This window comes from Sturnus vulgaris, chromosome 21 (assembly GCF_052056855.1).
Source record: "Sturnus vulgaris isolate bStuVul1 chromosome 21, bStuVul1.hap1, whole genome shotgun sequence".
Classification (NCBI taxonomy): Eukaryota; Metazoa; Chordata; class Aves; order Passeriformes; family Sturnidae; genus Sturnus; species Sturnus vulgaris.
This window is the reverse complement of record NC_142263.1, coordinates 7,948,840-7,965,268: the sequence shown is the minus strand read 5'-3', so window position 1 is coordinate 7,965,268 and position 16,429 is coordinate 7,948,840. Positions and strand designations below refer to the sequence as shown.

Below are 16,429 nucleotides of genomic sequence, written 5' to 3'. Positions count from 1 at the left end.
ACTGTCCTGAAGCCACCTCCAAAGCGCATCCTCACTCCCCTCGGCCGATTCCACCCACCCCGGGCCCCGCGCTGCGGGCAGAGTCCCCGAGAGGGCTGGGGCGGCTGCGGAGCGGGCAGAGCCGGGGCTGGGGCCGCTCACAGGGCGGAGGGGCCGCCCCGATTTCCTCCGCCCACCCGCCCCGGGCTGTCCCGTTCCGATACCGGCCCCGGAAGCCGCCCCGCCGGGCGCTGCTGCCGGCTCGGTTCGGGTTCGGGGCACCGGGCAGGCAAGGGTGGGCAACCAGGACCGGTCGCTGACCGACGTTCCCGGAGGACGCGAACTGCAGTGGCCGCGGTGAGTTCTGGCATGGAATTCCCGGTTCAGTCCGGTCGGGTGCGAACTTTCAAGAACGATCTTCCTGCCCCGTCCGTTCCCACGCCGCGCACAGCGACTTGTATTTCAAATATTTTATTCAGTGCTAAAATAACTTCCCACTTCACGAGCAGCCGCGCCTTCTCCAGGCGTGATCCCGGACTCGTCTACGGGGGGAGAACGGGGCTGGAGGGCAGCGGGACTTGGGGGGCAGCAGAGCCGCGGGGTCCGCAGTCCACAGCCACCAAACCTCCATGCGAGAGGAGTGTCCCACATCCTCCGTGTGAGAGGGTCCCTTCAACAGGGTTTAGACAGTCCGAATTTGACCAGCCAAACTGCTGATGTCGCATTTGACACGATACTAAGAGTCGGACTGTCAGCATATATTGTCTGTTGCACCAGCTGGGAGACTTTAAGCCTTTAAGAGTCCCTGTTAGAATGAGGAAATCTTGGGGGTCCACTGCAGTTTCTGATTGTGGTATCATATTTATTGTGTAACAGCACATGAAGTCTAGTGTTGGCTCTGGATGCATGGCATAAACTGGGAGCATTCTGGTTTTGTGACGTGTCAGGGTGGATGAGAAGCACAATTTTCCTCAACCAAATAAACATGCATTAGGTAAATGGGTTTGAGAGGAAAGATGTGTGCTAATGGCTTTACAAATAATTTAATGGGTGAAGGTATGAGTGTTAATGTCTTTGAAATGGTTCTGAATGTCTCTACTAAAGTCAAGCAGCAGGTTTGTTGCAGAGCCCAGACAGTTTGGCTCCTGAGATAGACATGGGTCTGCACAAGGCTGAATTTCTGAACTTTGGGGTAAAACAGTAGGTTCAAGGGAGGATATGGGGTAGGCAGTTGGGGTAGGCTGTACCTTCTTATTAACTCAGCCAGTGGGGAAAGGAAGAGGGCAACATGCGGCTGGGAGTTTAGGATAAAAGGAGGCTGCACCCTCCAAAACCCACAGGGAGAAAACTCTGCGGGTGTGTGCCCCGGTGGTCTCCCTCTCTTCATTCGAATAAAGTTGAAGGACTCCTCTGTCTCCTTTTTGGAGGATTTTCCTGACAAGTTCATGTGCATTTTGCTGTACAAAAGATGTAACTTTTTACCTCTTGGTGTGCTTGGCTTGTGGAAATCAACCTGCACCCTGCAGAGAAGAAAAATCTTCTTTCTTAAAACAGAGTGTCTGTGTTTAGAGAACCCCTAAACTTGACAACAGCATGAGGGTACTGGCGGTGATGAAGATGGAACACGAACAGGGACAGACTAGGCAGGGGGTAAGAAATACCCCAGAGAGAGGCAGGTTCAGGTGGCTCCTTACATACAGGTGTGGCTCTGGAGCTCCGTGCACGGTTGCTGGAGGTCCCTCAACATTTCTCTGGGGCTGTTGGTATGTCGGCTTTGTCCCGGGGTCTGCTGTGGAGGAATGAGGCAGACTCCCCTATCAGAGAGGCTGTGGGGACCCTCATACGGAGGGATGCGGGAGACCCTTCCCTGGAGGCCCTGGGACCCCCTGAGGGGCTGTGGGGACCCTCACAGGGAAGGATATGGAGACCTCCCTATGGAGGTTGTGCGGACCCTCACACAGAGACTGAGGGAATCCTCCCAGGGGCCGTGGGAGCCCTCACATGGAGGGATATGCGGGACTCTCCCTCACACCGAGGGATATGTGGGGCCCTCTGTCACACGGAGGGATTTGTGGGACCCGCCCTCACACGGAAGCTGAGGGAATCTCCCATCACACCGAGGGATGTGTAGGACCCTCCATCACACAGAGGCTGTGAGGAATCCTCCCAGGGACCATGGAAGCCCTCACACGGAGGGATGTGTGGGACCGTCCCTCACACAGGAGCTGTGGGGACGCCGCTCACACCGAGGGATGTATGGGACCGTCCCTCACACATGGGCTGTGGGGACGCCGCTCACACCGAGGGATGTGTGGGGTCCTCCCTCACACATGGGCTGTGGGGACGTCGCTCACACCGAGGGATGTGTGGGGTCCTCCCTCACACACAGGCTCTGGGGACGCCGCTCACACCGAGGGATGTGTGGGTCCTCCCTCACACACAGGCTCTGGGGACGCCGCTCACACCGAGGGATGTGTGGGACCCTCCCTCACACACAGGCTCTGGGGACGCCGCTCACACCGAGGGATGTGTGGGGTCCTCCCTCACACACAGGCTCTGGGGGCGCCTCTCCCGCGGAGCTCGGCGGGCTCGGTGCGCGGAGCGGGCCCGGCTGTGCGGGAGGCTGCGGCCGCGCGGGGGCGCTGCCCGCCCGTGCACGCCGGTTTCCCCGGAGCGCGGCCATGGCGGGCGCGGCGCGGTGCGGGGGTAGCGCCGTGTGCCGCTCCCGGGACCCCGCCGTGTACCGCTCCCGCGACCCCGTCCGCAACCTGCGCCTACGGTGAGCGCCTGCCCGGCCCTGGCCCGACTCCGCTGGCCCGCACAGCCCTGACTCTCCGCTCCTTCCCCGCAGGGTCCGTATCCAGCGGGTAGCGTCGGCCGGGCCTCTCCTGCCGCGGGCGCCGCCGCTCGCCGGCGCCGAGCGCCCGGGCCGGGCCGAGCTCGCCGATGATGCGGGAGAGGGAGCGGTGCCGCTGCGGGTTACCGCGGCCTCTCGCGCAGGCGCCCCGAGAGCCCCGGAGGACGAGGAGGAGGAGGTCGAGGTGGGGTGGCAGGAGAAGCTCTTCAGCCAGGTGGGTGCAGGGAGTGGCAGGAGGGACTTCGCGGAATGGGTCAGATCGGAGGGGGTCACTGGGGTCATCCAGTCCGACTCCCCTGCTCACGCAGGGACCCCAGAGCTCGCCGCTCAGGTTTGTGTACAGCTGGCTTTGAAATACCTCTAGTGAGGGAAACTCCACGCCCTGTCTGGGCAGCCTGTTCAGTGTTTGGTCACCGCATAGGGAAGTTCTTCCTCGTCTTCAGGTGAAACTTTCTGGGCATCAGTTCCTGCTCGTTCCACTTGTCCCATTGCTGGTGCCCACGGAGCACAGCCTGGTCCATACAGGGATGAGGTACCCTCTCAGTGCCTCTTCTCGAGGCTGAGCAGTCCCAGCTCCCTCAGCTTTTTCATCGTGAGAAACGTGCTCCTTGATAAACTTTGTCACCCTCTGCTGAACCTGCTCCAAGAGCTCCATGTGTCTCCTGTCCTGTTCAGAACTGGACAGGCCTGGGGGAGCTTCCTGCCACCCCCTTTTCTGCACCTCACTGTGGGGTTCCTTGTTTCAGGGTGAGTTACTGTGCCCAGGGCTTTCCAGGTGGGCATCGGTGGTGCTGCTGGTTGCCACATAGCTGAGCAGTGTTGGAGCTGCTCTGGAGCTTGGGTTATTTGCTGGGATTCCCAAAGGGTTTTGTCTCTGAGGTGGCTTTGGTAAAAAGCTGAAAAGTATTTGTGGCTTTGCCAAAGCTGGTGAAAGGCAACTCTTGTGCTTTACCTGTGGTGCTGTCAGTATGAGGTGGATCTGTACCTGAACAAGTCAGCCTGCCAGACTCCCCTGGACTGGCAGTACCACGAGGAGATCCAGAAACTAGAGAAGGCTGGAGGTCGGAGGAACTGTCGCATCTTCACCTACACGGACCACGACCGATTCACCAACCTAGAGGAGGTACCAGCTCTTAGTTACTCAGTGTCTGTCAAAGCTTCCAGTCCTACTGCAAAGGGAACATTTCTTGGTTCTCAGCCAGGCAGATACCCTGAGGGCAGGAGAACACACTGCTGCAAAACAGTTTTCCCTGGCGCCCCAGACTTGGGGTGGGCTATCCCTGGTTCAGAGCAATGATTGGGACAGCCAGAGGGACTTGGCTCTCTAGGAGCACTGCTGTACAGGAAGCTTGCTGGGTGGAGTGAGCTGTATTTTGCTACCAGAACAGTGAAGGAATTCTGCAGTCATTTAGCAATTTGTCTTTGCATGTTGTGTGCATACCTGTTCCCTCCTCCAAGAGGAGAACTGTGCTTGGGTCTGTCCAGTTAAGCTAGTTCCTGTCTGTTCTTCCAGCTCTGCCAGAAGGTAACTGACTTGGATCATGAAGTGCCATCGTATCTGGTCGAGAGGATGGCCAATGTGAGGAGGAGAAGACAGGACCGTAGGCCTGTGTGAGTTCAAACTCAGGCTTGGAGCTTGTTCATGCAGGTTTTGTAGTGTTGGTACCCCAGCTGTGGATCAGCCTGGTCCATGGGAGCTGGTGGCTTGTGCTGGGTCACACGTAATCCAGTACTGTGACTCCTCATCATGATGGGTTTGGTGCTGCTGAGGTGAACTGTGACTGGTGCTGTTCTGTTGTTGACAGAGAAGCGAGTTCTCTGAAGTCAAAAATCATCACCTGGGAACCTTCAGAAGAATTTATAAAGAACAATCATGTAATTAACACACCTGTCCAGACCATGTACATCATGGGGGACTTGGGACCTTATGGGAAGTAAGTAAAATCGTGAAGCAATTGTAATTTCCCAAAAGGAAATCCATCTTCCCTTCTTACTCAAAACTCCTGTTTCTTTCATTAGTTAAGTGGGGAGAATTCCAAGAGCTCAGTAACATGGGCTGCAACTTCTTTCTACTTCTTTCTTCACTTGGGAGGTAGCTGAGTATATACTTCCAAAAGGCTTCTAAACCAGTGTAGGAAAGTGTGTATGTGTTCCCTTCTGTACCCCCAAGTTCCTTTACCAGCTCTGCTTTTCCAGAGCACGAGAGTGTCCATGTTCTCTCTTTAGACTGTGTTTTCCTGGTGTCCTCCTTCAGGCTTGGTCACAGGGAGTACGAAAATGTGCTTTGCACAATCAAGGTGGATGGCAATGGGGTGATCACAGTGAAGCCTGACTTCAGTGGCACCAAAGGAGCCTACCGGTGAGTGGGACAGGGCTGGGGCTCCTCCTCCTGGGACTTGGGGCTGGGGGCTGAAGTGCTGTTTCCTGGTCACCCTTTGGGCAGGGGATCAGCACTTAAATTGAGAAATATTTCATTTATTTCAGAGATATTATTATGTGCTTATGCTCAGTGTCACTGTGTGTGTGCTGTGGGGCATTGGTGCAAGTCTCTAGGGATGCAGGTTATCATGGAATCATGGAATAGTTTGGGTTGGAAGGGACCTTAAAGCCCATCTCATTCCACCCCCTGCCATGGGCAGGGACAAATTCTGGACAGCTAGACCAGGTTGCTCTAAGCCCTGTCCAACCTGGCCTTGGGCACTTCAGGGATGAGGCAGCCACAGCTGCTCTGGGCACTCTGTGCCAGGGCCTCACCACTCTCACAGGGAAGAATTTCTTCCTAATATCCATCTCAGCCTGCCCTCTGTTAGTTAGAAGCCATTCCCCCTTGTTCTGTCACTACATCCCTTGTAAAATTATGTTATGCATATGTTGGACACAAGCAAGTCTTCCATTTTGAGGGAATGATGCTGGCAGGCACTTGGGAGTGAGGAGAGGGCTGTGAATGCAGCACAGGCTGGGTAGAGGGGACACTGCTGGATCAGGAGGGCCCCATTGATACCTGTGCCTGTTCTGTGCATAATGGGGGAGTTTTTCCCACGTGTTTTGGGACTCTGCAGGATCGAGCTAGATGGAGAGAAGCGAGAGGTGTGGGAATACACCATTGAGAATGCATCTGCCCAGGTGCAGCCAGAGGAGGAGGAGCGTGAGCAGCGTGTGTTCAGAGATGTAAGTACTGGCCCTGGAGATTATTCACTAGTTCTGAGTAGCAGAGACAGCTCATATCATCATAGAAATGTAACTCCTGGTGTTCTGCACACCTGAAGTGACAAAATGTCCCTGCCCTGAGCCTCATCATGCTCAGGGATCTGAGAACTACAGCAAATACTCCCTGCTTCATCCCTTATTCCTTAAAGAGACCTTGTCTGTAGTGTTCTGCCTCTGGCTGCAGTGCTTTAGGGAGTGAGAACTGATGAAAGAAATCACCCCACTCCATGCTTTCCTAGTGTCACCTGTCAGTGTTTTTCCTTCCCTTTTGAGCAGTGGGAAAACCCTTTCCTTAGTCTTTCTCTTGTTGCCTGTATATTTATTAAATGATGTCTTGTTACCTGTAATCTCCCTGGATATTGGGATGCCATTTCACATCTCGATTTTTCTGAATTGCCTTTATGTCTCTTGACAGTTTACAAAAGGACTTTTTGGTTTAGATTTTCATTTATGCATTTCCTTACTAGTTTTGTGGTCACCAAGGAAATAATGATTTCACTACACTGATCTCTGTCTGGCAATTTCCTTGGAGTAGTTTGTACCTGTGTTTTTCAGATACCATAGAAGATCTGGTTTTTCAGAGCTTCTTTTCCCTTAAAACTGGCCTTGGAGAACCAAAGCTGAAGTTCTGTGCAGTGTTAGGAGTTAAATATCTTTGTTCTCTTAGATACTTACATTCTCCATATTTGCTGTAACAACCCCACATATGCTAAGCCTGGTACTGAATTGAGTTTAAATTATATGCAGTTTAAGTTTTACAGTACATAACAGCAGATATAATCAAAATGCCACTTTTTTTATTGTTGTTGTTGTTTGTGTTTGCAGCTGTACAGGCGGCACAGGGATTACCTCAGTGGGCTCGTGGGCTCAGACTTTGAAATGGTGAGTTCCAGAGGCACTGGCAGGGACTGGAGCTCTGGTGTCTCTGGGGTCTGGTGACCTGGCTCACACAGTTGTCACTTGCAGCACAGTCTCCAAAGACTGTTTTGCTCTGGACGGGGGTTGGCAGCTTTTTGGCTTGGAGCAGAAAATTGGGTCAGAAGGGACAAGTGGCAGTGGATTTGGGGTCTGCAGAGATCCATCCTGCCCTTTTAGGGCCTGCTGAACACTGCAGTCTCTGTGAGGCTGAATGCAGTGCCTCAAGGCCTGTGATTGTAGTACTTTGACAAGGAAGGAGGGTTTATGTCTTCAGGGACAGTGATTGCTGTTAACTTCTTCAGGGTCAAACAGCTTTATGTGCCACTTTGTACAAATAAACAGCCCCTCTCACACTCAGACTCAGGCAGTTTCCATTCTCACTGAATTATGCAACTGTAGTCTTTTTTTGCTCAAATCTGTTTGCCAATACAGTGAATACTAATCAGTGAAATACAATACAAAACAGTGAAAGCTGTGCTTTCCAGTACTTTGATAGAGTGTCTCAGTGCTTCCCCCTGCTCCCTCATCTTGGGCAAACTGAGGAACATGACAGAAGCAGGACTGTGATTACTGCAAGTGACTTCTCACAGTGTGTTATATCAATCTTGACATCTGTAAGAGACCTATTTACAGAACAGTAAATTCCTGCAGGCTGGGCTTTGGGGGATTTGGTCATTTTAGAGCCTCTTTCCAGAGAGACTGTTCACTTCTGAAAGTGATAGGACAAATCAGACCTCCTTCCTGGCCAAAACAGTAAACCATGCATATCCAAAACCCCATGAAATACCTGTGTGAGATGCTGTTGGGGAGGAATTGTTGGGGTTACATCAGTGATTGTTGAGCTCTTTATTTTGTTTATCTGCTAATTTTTCCAGCCTCTTCCTGGTACTCTGAGACTTTTCATGAATGGAGAAATAGGTGAGTCCTTATTCTAAACAGTAATAGGGGCCAGTGGGTGTGCTGGGATGGCTGAGGGTATGAGCCAAGAATTCTTGAATCCCTAGATTCAAGAGGGCCTCGAATCCTTTACTTCCTTCTCCTCCCTGTTTCCTGCAGACTAATCCCTTGAGAGGCATTTATAGGTTGGAGGTGACAAATGCTGTAGCTGTTCTAAGAAGGCGTAGATCTGAAAAAAGGAGAGCAGATTGCTATAATCTCTATTAACTTCCCAAAGAAACCAATTAAATGTGTGAATTCCCTCATCTGGTTAGTGATACAGGGACAGGGCTAGTCTGGAGAAGGAATTTTCTCTGTGAGTTATTTCCTGTTACTTTGAAGACTTTTCCCAGCTTCCAGCAGTAACTGATTTTCCTTGAAGTTACTGGTGGTGGCTGTCCCAAAAATCTACAGTGGATGCTAGAAGAATTTTTGTGGAATCAAACAGCTGAAGTTCATTCTCTCTTCACAGTTTCAGCTCAAGGCTATGAGTATGACAACCTTTATGTGCATTTCTTCCTGGAGCTTCCTAACCGTGAGTATTCACATTCCCAGCCACATCACAACAATTTAAGAGATGAAGCAGGCTTTGGCTGGTCCATGAGACCAGCTCTGCTGGGAGTTGGTAAAAATTAATGTTGAGGCTGGGATCTAGTCAGGGGCCTTCAGAGCTAAAATGGCAGTACTCAGCTCAGGCTGGGACACAGAGGTGGTGGTGACCAGTCTATCCAAACTTCATTTCTTATCTTGCAGAGAACTGCCTTCCTGTGCTCTCCACCACAGTGACCTTGTCTTGATTTCAGTGCTTGCCATCATGTTTTGTGCTGGTATTAACTTATTAAATTTTGATGGATAAATAAGGCTCCCAGCACTTACATGCATATCCTGCTGCATGTTTAATTCTCCTAAAGCTATGGCTCTGCCTCCCCTCTCTGAATATGTGTCAAGATACCACTTCTGCTTAGATAAAGCTCTACTTTTCTCTTGACACGAGTTGGTACTTTTCATGGACAGTTCAGGTTGTTCTAAAGAGCAGTGCCTGGAACAGGACAGTGAAAAGTCATATGAGGAACAGAGAGAGCTAGGGGGTCTCAGCCTGGAGAAGAGGAGGCCTAGGGGGGACCTTCTCACTCTACAACTCTCTGACAGGAGGGTGCAGCCAGGTGGGGGCCAGGCTCTGCTCCCAGACAAGTAACAGGACAAGAGGAAACATCCCCAAGTTGCACCAGGGGAGGTCTGGGTTGGACATGAGGAAGAATTTCTCTATGGCCTGTTGACAAGGGGGGGATTGGTCACAGGTTTGATGATATTGGAGGGCTTTTCCAACTTTAATGGTTCAGTGATTCTCTGAATCTCATCAGGGACTGACATTCTGCTTTGAGCTGCTCTGGTTTGTGAGTTTGGCCTCACCCCAAGCCTTCATCTTTTCCTGTCCTCTCAGAGTGGTCAAGCTCCCCGTTCCAGCAGCTCTCAGGAGTGACACAGATCTGTGCCACCAAGACAGTGGGCTGGGTAAGGACACTTTCAGACCTGCAGAGCAGTTTGAACAGGCAGTCTCTTCAGTGGAACGTGTATAGCAAACTACAGATATATTCAGCAAAGGTCCTGAGCTGAGGGCTCCTTTCAAGACCAGAACATGTCATTTTTTCAAGGGGCCACCATCTCCAAATAGAACTAGACCAAATAAAACTATTCCCAAGCATTTTTTTGACCCTTACTTTTTTATTCATTCTGATTGACTGATTGCCTTTGGAGCTTTGATTTTTGTGTTTTCCAGTGCTCTGAGATAACCAAGCATTGTTCCAGGAATGTACGGAGTCTCTACATTGACTTAGAATTTTATAATCTTTTTAATGTATTTTACATGTTTTCATATTACAAAAATGATTACCACACAACATTTCAGTAATACCACTGTTTGAGGTACTGTGCTTGGCTGTAAAGTGTGATGCTGCCCTGTAGTTATACAATTGACTGAGTTTTCATTTGAGGTGTGCCACTCCCCTTTTCCATTATTTTCAACATCCTATTCCATCGATGTGGCCCTAGGGAGTGTATGCAGGTCCATCCTGCTGTCACGTGTTTGTTAGTGGGATGTAATTGATCTTTCTGGGCAGCATCACCTGCTTTCTACCATTAGTTCTTTCTCTCAGCTCTCTGTGCTCTCTGCAGTGCTGGTGATGAATTCCCTTGTCCAGGAATCTGATCTCTGCCCTGTTCTTTTTCTAGGATAAGGTGGCATACTTCTGCTACCCCTTCACTGTGGAGATGTTTTACACCCAAAAAGATGAAGGTGTGTTTCCTTGTTTCCTTGTTACTCTGAAATCCTTTGGTCCCACTGTAGCCATCATGCTGTCTGTCCTGTTTGAGATGAAAGGACAGAGAGAAATGTTTCTGGTTCAGCAGAATTCACCCTGCCACTACACAGCTCCTGGACTCATCCTGTGTTTGCCCAGGAATTCAGTAGCATTTTTATGGATTCATTGATGTTGCCCTATGTCCAGGCTGTAGGCAACTTTATCCCGTTGGAAAACTGCTTGGATCTTGGCTTGTCTCTTTAAACATGGCATGCAGGGCTGTTGCTGTTCCTGGTGTGCTGCACAGAGCCCTGGGATGCTGCAGCTGGAGAACCAGGCAGCTTTTTTATATACAACTAAAACTCTGTGCTGAGTCTTACATTTGTAGACATGCTCAGTGACCTGTATAATCCCTGGATAGTTCATGTCACTTTGAAACTTCAGCTCTATTTTAAGCTGGGCTTCTCTGCTGCCTGTTCCTGCTGCTTCCTCACCAATCCTATTGCTCTGTGGATACAATTGCTAGGGACAGCTCTGTGGCATGCCTTGCCACTTGAATCCAATGTACACTTTGGATCTGGGTATTCAACCAACACTAATGAATTTTCAGACTAGAAGAAACACAGTGAGTTCGTTTCACTGTGGAAAGAAGAAATGCTTGGAGAGATGTAGGAGAATCCAAGTTACTATTCCCCCAGTAGCAGCAGGAAAAGTGATAGATAAACAGGTTCTGCTGTTTGGTTTCAGATCATTCACAAAATATTATCTTGTCTGCTCAAAGGTAATTGACAGCTCAGTCTGGACTTGCTCTTAAAGAATTTTCCCTAATTTTTATCATCAATAATTCTATTTTCAGTCTTAAATCTGAGGGTTCAGCTTTTACAGGGGAAACTAATCAACCATAAGTCTTTGTTAGCCATTGTAGAAGAAATACAGAAAGGACTGTGGTGGAAGGGTGCTGGAGTGTGTCCAGAGAGGGAGAGAACTGAGGAATGGTCTGGAGCACAAGGAATAGCTGAGGGTGCTGGGCAGACTCAGCCTGGAGAAAAGGAGGCTCAGGGAGGACCTTCTCACTCTCTACAGTTCCCTGACAGGAGGGTAGAGCCAGCTGGTGGTTGGGCTCTACTCCCAGAGAACAAGGGGCAGGACAAGAGGAAACCTTAGGTTGCTCCAGGGAAGGTTCAGGCTGGACACTAGGAGGGATTTCTTCACATAATGGGTGTCAGGCACTGAAAAGGGCTGCCCAGGGAGGTGATGGAGTCCCCATCTCTGGAAGTATCCAAGGAGTGACTGGAGGTGGCATTCAGTACTCTAGTCTGGGTGACAAGGTGGGGATTAGTCACAGGATGGACTTGATGATCTTGGAGGTCTTTTCCAAGCTAAATGATGCTCTGATTCTTTGGCTTCATACTAGTGGAGCTGGGCATTTTGCATTCTTTTTCTCAGTGATAGTCTCCTTCTCAAAGCTGTGACCTGCTCCCCATCTTGCAGACAGTCTCCCTCAGTGGCCTGTTCTCTACTTTGAGGTCCTATCCCTGGATTTCTGGCAGAGGTATCGTGTGGAAGGATATGGCTCCTTGGTGCTGCCATCATGTCCAGGTAAAGCATCCTTGGGACATTGTGTTACTTGTTTGGGAGAATGAGTTGAGTGGTCCTCTTGGGAAGTGAGTCAGCCAGTCCCAGGGATTTGGTGTACTGAAGGGAGCAGTCAGCTGCCTGGGGTGCAGCAAAGAAGCATGTGAGGTGCATCTTGAGTTGCTGTCCCTGATCCTTTGATATTGCCATCACAACATCTGGTGTGATAAAGCTCTGGGGTGATGCTGTGCATCCATGCTCTGTGTCCCACATGGGACCTGGGAGTGACCCCTCTGTGTTATGAGGAGATGCTGTTCTTGGGCAGAGGGTACTTTCAGCATTGGCTGTGTGATTAGAATGGGCTGACTCAATGGGAACATGCTTTTAGAATATTTCTGTGCAGTGTTTCCATTTTTAGACAGCTCTGGTTTGGGTCAGCAGGTATCCACCTGCCTTTGCTGTCCTCTGTGTCTGAATAAATCACAGGTCACAGAAGCTAAGCTGTCCTCTTGTCCCTGGCCAGGTGTCCACGTGCTCACCATCCCTACCTGGCGTCCTGTGGATCTGGGAACTGTTGCTGAAATGAGGAGGTTTTTCATTGGGGGATCTCCTGAGCTGGAGGACTTAACCTACATCCGGACACCATCGACCTTCAAGGTGAGCTCAGCTTCAGAGTAGTCTCTTGCCAGGATATGATGTATTTTGCTCTTGGGTTCAGGTGTCCATGCTCAGCCTGGACCAGATTTGAACAAGGATGAGCTGCTGGTCCTGTCCCTCTCACTAAAGAAATTGTCTCTGTGAGTCTTGTGATCCTGAACAGAGGAATGAGGCAGAGCTGTGTCTTCTGAGGGGTGAGCAGCTTAGAGAAGTATGGGAGCATGGACCAAAGCCTTGGCTTACCCCTGCCTATAAAATGTTTGTCAGGTCAGCATTTGGTACCAGCTGTGGACTTCTCCTGGGTTTCTGTGAGGAATTTGGGCTGGAACAGCTTCCTGAAGCAAGAAGCTGATGGGTGTGAGGCAGGTAGAAACTTGATGTTCTTCAGAAAGTTACAGAGGTGGCTGCTGATGTAATGAGCAAAGTGATGTTAGTGACAGGCCCTGATGCAGGTGTTGAAACCCTGCCCCAGCGATGCACTGTCAGCTTGCAAGTGTTTAGGTCCTGCCCTCAGCACAGCCTGGAAGGAGTTATGTGCTCTTCTTTCTGACCTTGCAGGGAAGGGTAGACTGTATCCACAGGAGTCTGTGCTCTGCTGGGGTTTTTCACTGTGGGGTTACTGTAACCTGTGCCATCCCTGCAGGGAAAGCGCCTGAGCCGCTTTGGTTTCCGGACAGAGACCACGGGGAGCGTCACGTTCCGGCTCTATTGCCTGCAGCAGTCCAAGTGAGTGCAGCAAAGGGAGTATGAGCTCCATAAACTCCATCTCCTGTGCTGATTTCGGCAGCCCTGACCTGCTGCTGTGCTTCTGTGCAGAGCCTTTCTGGAGAACAGTGCCCAGAGGCAGCGCATGCAGAGTGTACTGGACCGACTGGGAGGCTTCAGCCAGCAGAGCTCTGTCTACAATGTTTTGGGTAGGGCCTTCAGTGTCATTCTGTCTTGGTGAGCTTTTCCCCCCTTTTTACAGAGTGGGCTGGATATTTCAGGATAATCGATTACTGTGGAAGTAATTCCCCTCCTGTGAGCTCTCAGAGTCCATGGCAGAGGTTAAATGTTCTGCTCTGAGCTGGAAACTTCAGGAGGCATCAGCTCTGAGCAGGCAGGAGGGATAACCACTGTGTGAGGGCACAGCCTGGAGTGGTATGCCCACTCTTGCCTGGCACTGGGCAGATCTGGTGGCACTAAGGCACAGGCTCTGTCTCTGATTCCATTGTGTATAGAAATCACAGAGCAGCAGGTGGAGCAGCACCAGGTGCTTTGGTGGTGTAACCTATTCACAGGAAGTGGGATCCTGCACCAGGAGAGATGATGCTCACTGAAAAGACCCATCCCTCCCCTTCCCTGAGGATGTCTAATGCATTCTGGCCTTGTCACCTGTGTGTTGCAGAGGCTTTCCAGCGGGCACGGCGCCGGATGCAGGAAGCGAGGGAGAGTCTTCCCCAGGACCTCATCAACACTTCTGCCTCTACTGTACTGCAGCCTCTAGAGCCATGAGAGTCACCTCTGCTGCTTGGAGCACTTGGCACCCTCCCTTCAGCACAAGCTCCCAGACCTCAGCAGAGGAGTCCCAGTGCTGGTGCCTGGAAGCTTCAGAAGCCCTTCCTTTGTTGTTTAACTTGGATGGGGGAGGGAATTTGTAATACCTCCAGACCCAGAATTTGCATTTCCACAAGTATGTGTGGAAGGAGCCCTGTTTTTCAAGGCCCTTTGTTACCAGGCTCTAACAATACAGCCAATTTTTCACATTTCTTCCAAAATACCGATATGGAACCTGTGAATCCTGTAACACCTTTTCAGGAATTGAAAAGGAAATAATGAGAAAAATTGACATGACTTGGTAAATTTAGTTTTCTTCTTAGAGAAGAGGGTGATGTTGAAGGTAAAGGCATGGATGCTGTTTGAGATTAATGGAGTTATTCTTAAGATAACTTCTTGAGAATGCTGATTATTGTTAGCTGTTGTGTACAGAGCAATCAATAGTAAAATGAATCCATCCACCTCTACCTTAAGACTGATTTATTTCTAGAGAGAGAGCTCTCTGCCACATGTAATATATGAAATTAAAGCAAAGGAAGATACCTGGAGAACTGGACAAAAGGGTTGCATTCTGTGTTTTCTTGTGTGTGCCCATAAGATCTGGCTCTGCAGTGGTGAGCAGGAAGTTTCTTTGTTCAAGAATACAACTGAAAACACACCTTCCCCTTAGTTCACCACAGAGCTTTGGCTGGGGCTGGAAGGATTGCAGACAGTGAGAGCAGTTGATAACATTTGCACAGCAGCTGAACTTTGAACTGTTCAAGCTGTTCATTTGAGGTTGATGTTTGTTGGTGGCTCGTTGTTGCATCTCTGATTGCAGAACACTGTGGTGCTTCCTGGGAAAGCTTGTGTTTACCCTCTCTTTACCCCGTTTCTTCTGTTCTTTTCTCATTTTTTCCCCCTATTTTTATTTCTGTCTCAAGTTCAGAGGAACATAGCTCCCTGCAGACTGACAGTGCTGTGCTGTGCAAATTTCCATGTGTTTTCTGTTCCAAAGGATGGGAAGAAAAATCTCAAGTTCAGACCATTCAGGTTGGAATGTGTCTGTGAATTTAGGATTCAGAGGCAGGATAGGAAATAGGAACTGGCCATCCTTGTTTTGCTCTGCACATTCCTCCTTCACAGGGAACATGAGACTCATGGTTGCAGCCATGTGTGTGGTTGTTAGACCATCCCCTTATTCCCTGGTGTCCATTGTTTTCCTCACTCCCTTCTTGCCATTTAGAGGTTTTCCCAGTCTTCAATGAGAAAATAAACACCAAAAAGGAGTCAGCAACTCTCAGAGTTTGTTCTTCCTTGACATTTGATGTTAATTCCTAGATCTGTCTGGAAGCTTGAATCTATCTGGCAATTTCAATTATAAGGGGACTTTTGTTCACCTTACATGCCTGTTATCCCTCATTTTGATGGAGGAGGTACCAGGATGTGTTGGAAGTGTGGCCTGCACAGCAGAACAATGTCCTTGGCCTGGAGCTGGGTGATGTGCCTGGTGCTGATGTGACAGCTCTGGACATACCACATCTGGTGCTGGAGCAGCAGAACTGGTCTCTGTTCTGTCATGGTCTGTAATGATGATCAGGATGAAAAGATTCAGTGAGTATGAAGCACTTGTTATCTCTTTATTTTAATCATTAATCACCAATAGCTGAACTGCATCTCTCTGAAATGCTTCTCAGGATGGAGTTTAAAAGCCATGAGAATAATTTTTTATCAATAAAGTAACAAAATACCTTTTTAATTGAGATGATGCCAATGGGAGATCCTGTTAGAGTGGAATTTTCTGATGAGGTCGGGTTCCTTACTCATTGCCCAGTTATTATGGCAAGATTTAGTGTCCTGAGTGTGAGATGCACTAAGATTTACATAATTATCTTACTTTGCTACTTAGAACTCTGGATAGAGAAACTCAAGAGGAAAATTTTAAAATTAAAAATTACTAGAATCAAGCAAGCAATTCTTCCAAAGTAAGAGACTGTTTGTAGTTCTTCATTGTCATGCTTGCAGCCTCCTTGGCCTGACAGAATAAAGTGGTGCTGGTAAAAGCTGGTTTGAAGAGACCCCTCAGCAAATGTTCTTTGAATTTGCACTTTTATAAATTAAATTAGCAAATTTCCATATACATGTACACATATGAAAATGTCACTGATCTTTTAGGCACAACTGGCATTTGTGCTCTGGGCCTGCTGAGGAATCTGGCCTGGAGAGGAGATGTGCTCAGCTGGAACTGGAGATCACCAAGCTGATTAGAGGGATGGAACACCTTCCCCATGAGGAAAGGCTGTGAGAGTTGGGATTGTTCAGCCTGGAAAAGAGAAGGCTTTGGGGTGACCTCATTGTGGCCCCACAGTTGCTGAATGGAGCTGACAAGGAAGATGGAGAGAAAGCGTTTACAAGGGCCTGGAGTGACACGACAAGGGGCAACGACTTCCACTGACAAAGGGCAGGATTAGGTGGGATATTGGGAAAA

At 49.6% G+C, this 16,429-nt stretch overlaps 1 protein-coding gene across 1 annotated transcript; it reads left to right on the top strand.

The window, feature by feature from the left end:
- Positions 1–2,660: 2,660 nt before the first annotated feature.
- MKS1 (MKS transition zone complex subunit 1) lies at positions 2,661–16,015 on the top strand. The gene is made up of 17 exons (XM_014891622.2): positions 2,661–2,758; positions 2,831–3,050; positions 3,804–3,959; positions 4,350–4,447; positions 4,642–4,770; positions 5,091–5,195; positions 5,896–6,004; positions 6,869–6,925; positions 7,837–7,879; positions 8,370–8,432; positions 9,339–9,409; positions 10,127–10,190; positions 11,686–11,793; positions 12,293–12,426; positions 13,070–13,152; positions 13,243–13,340; positions 13,814–16,015. Exons 1-17 carry the CDS (start codon positions 2,661–2,663, stop codon positions 13,918–13,920), a joined length of 1,743 nt encoding a protein of 580 aa, XP_014747108.2. The 3' UTR covers positions 13,921–16,015.
- Positions 16,016–16,429: the final 414 nt, after the last annotated feature.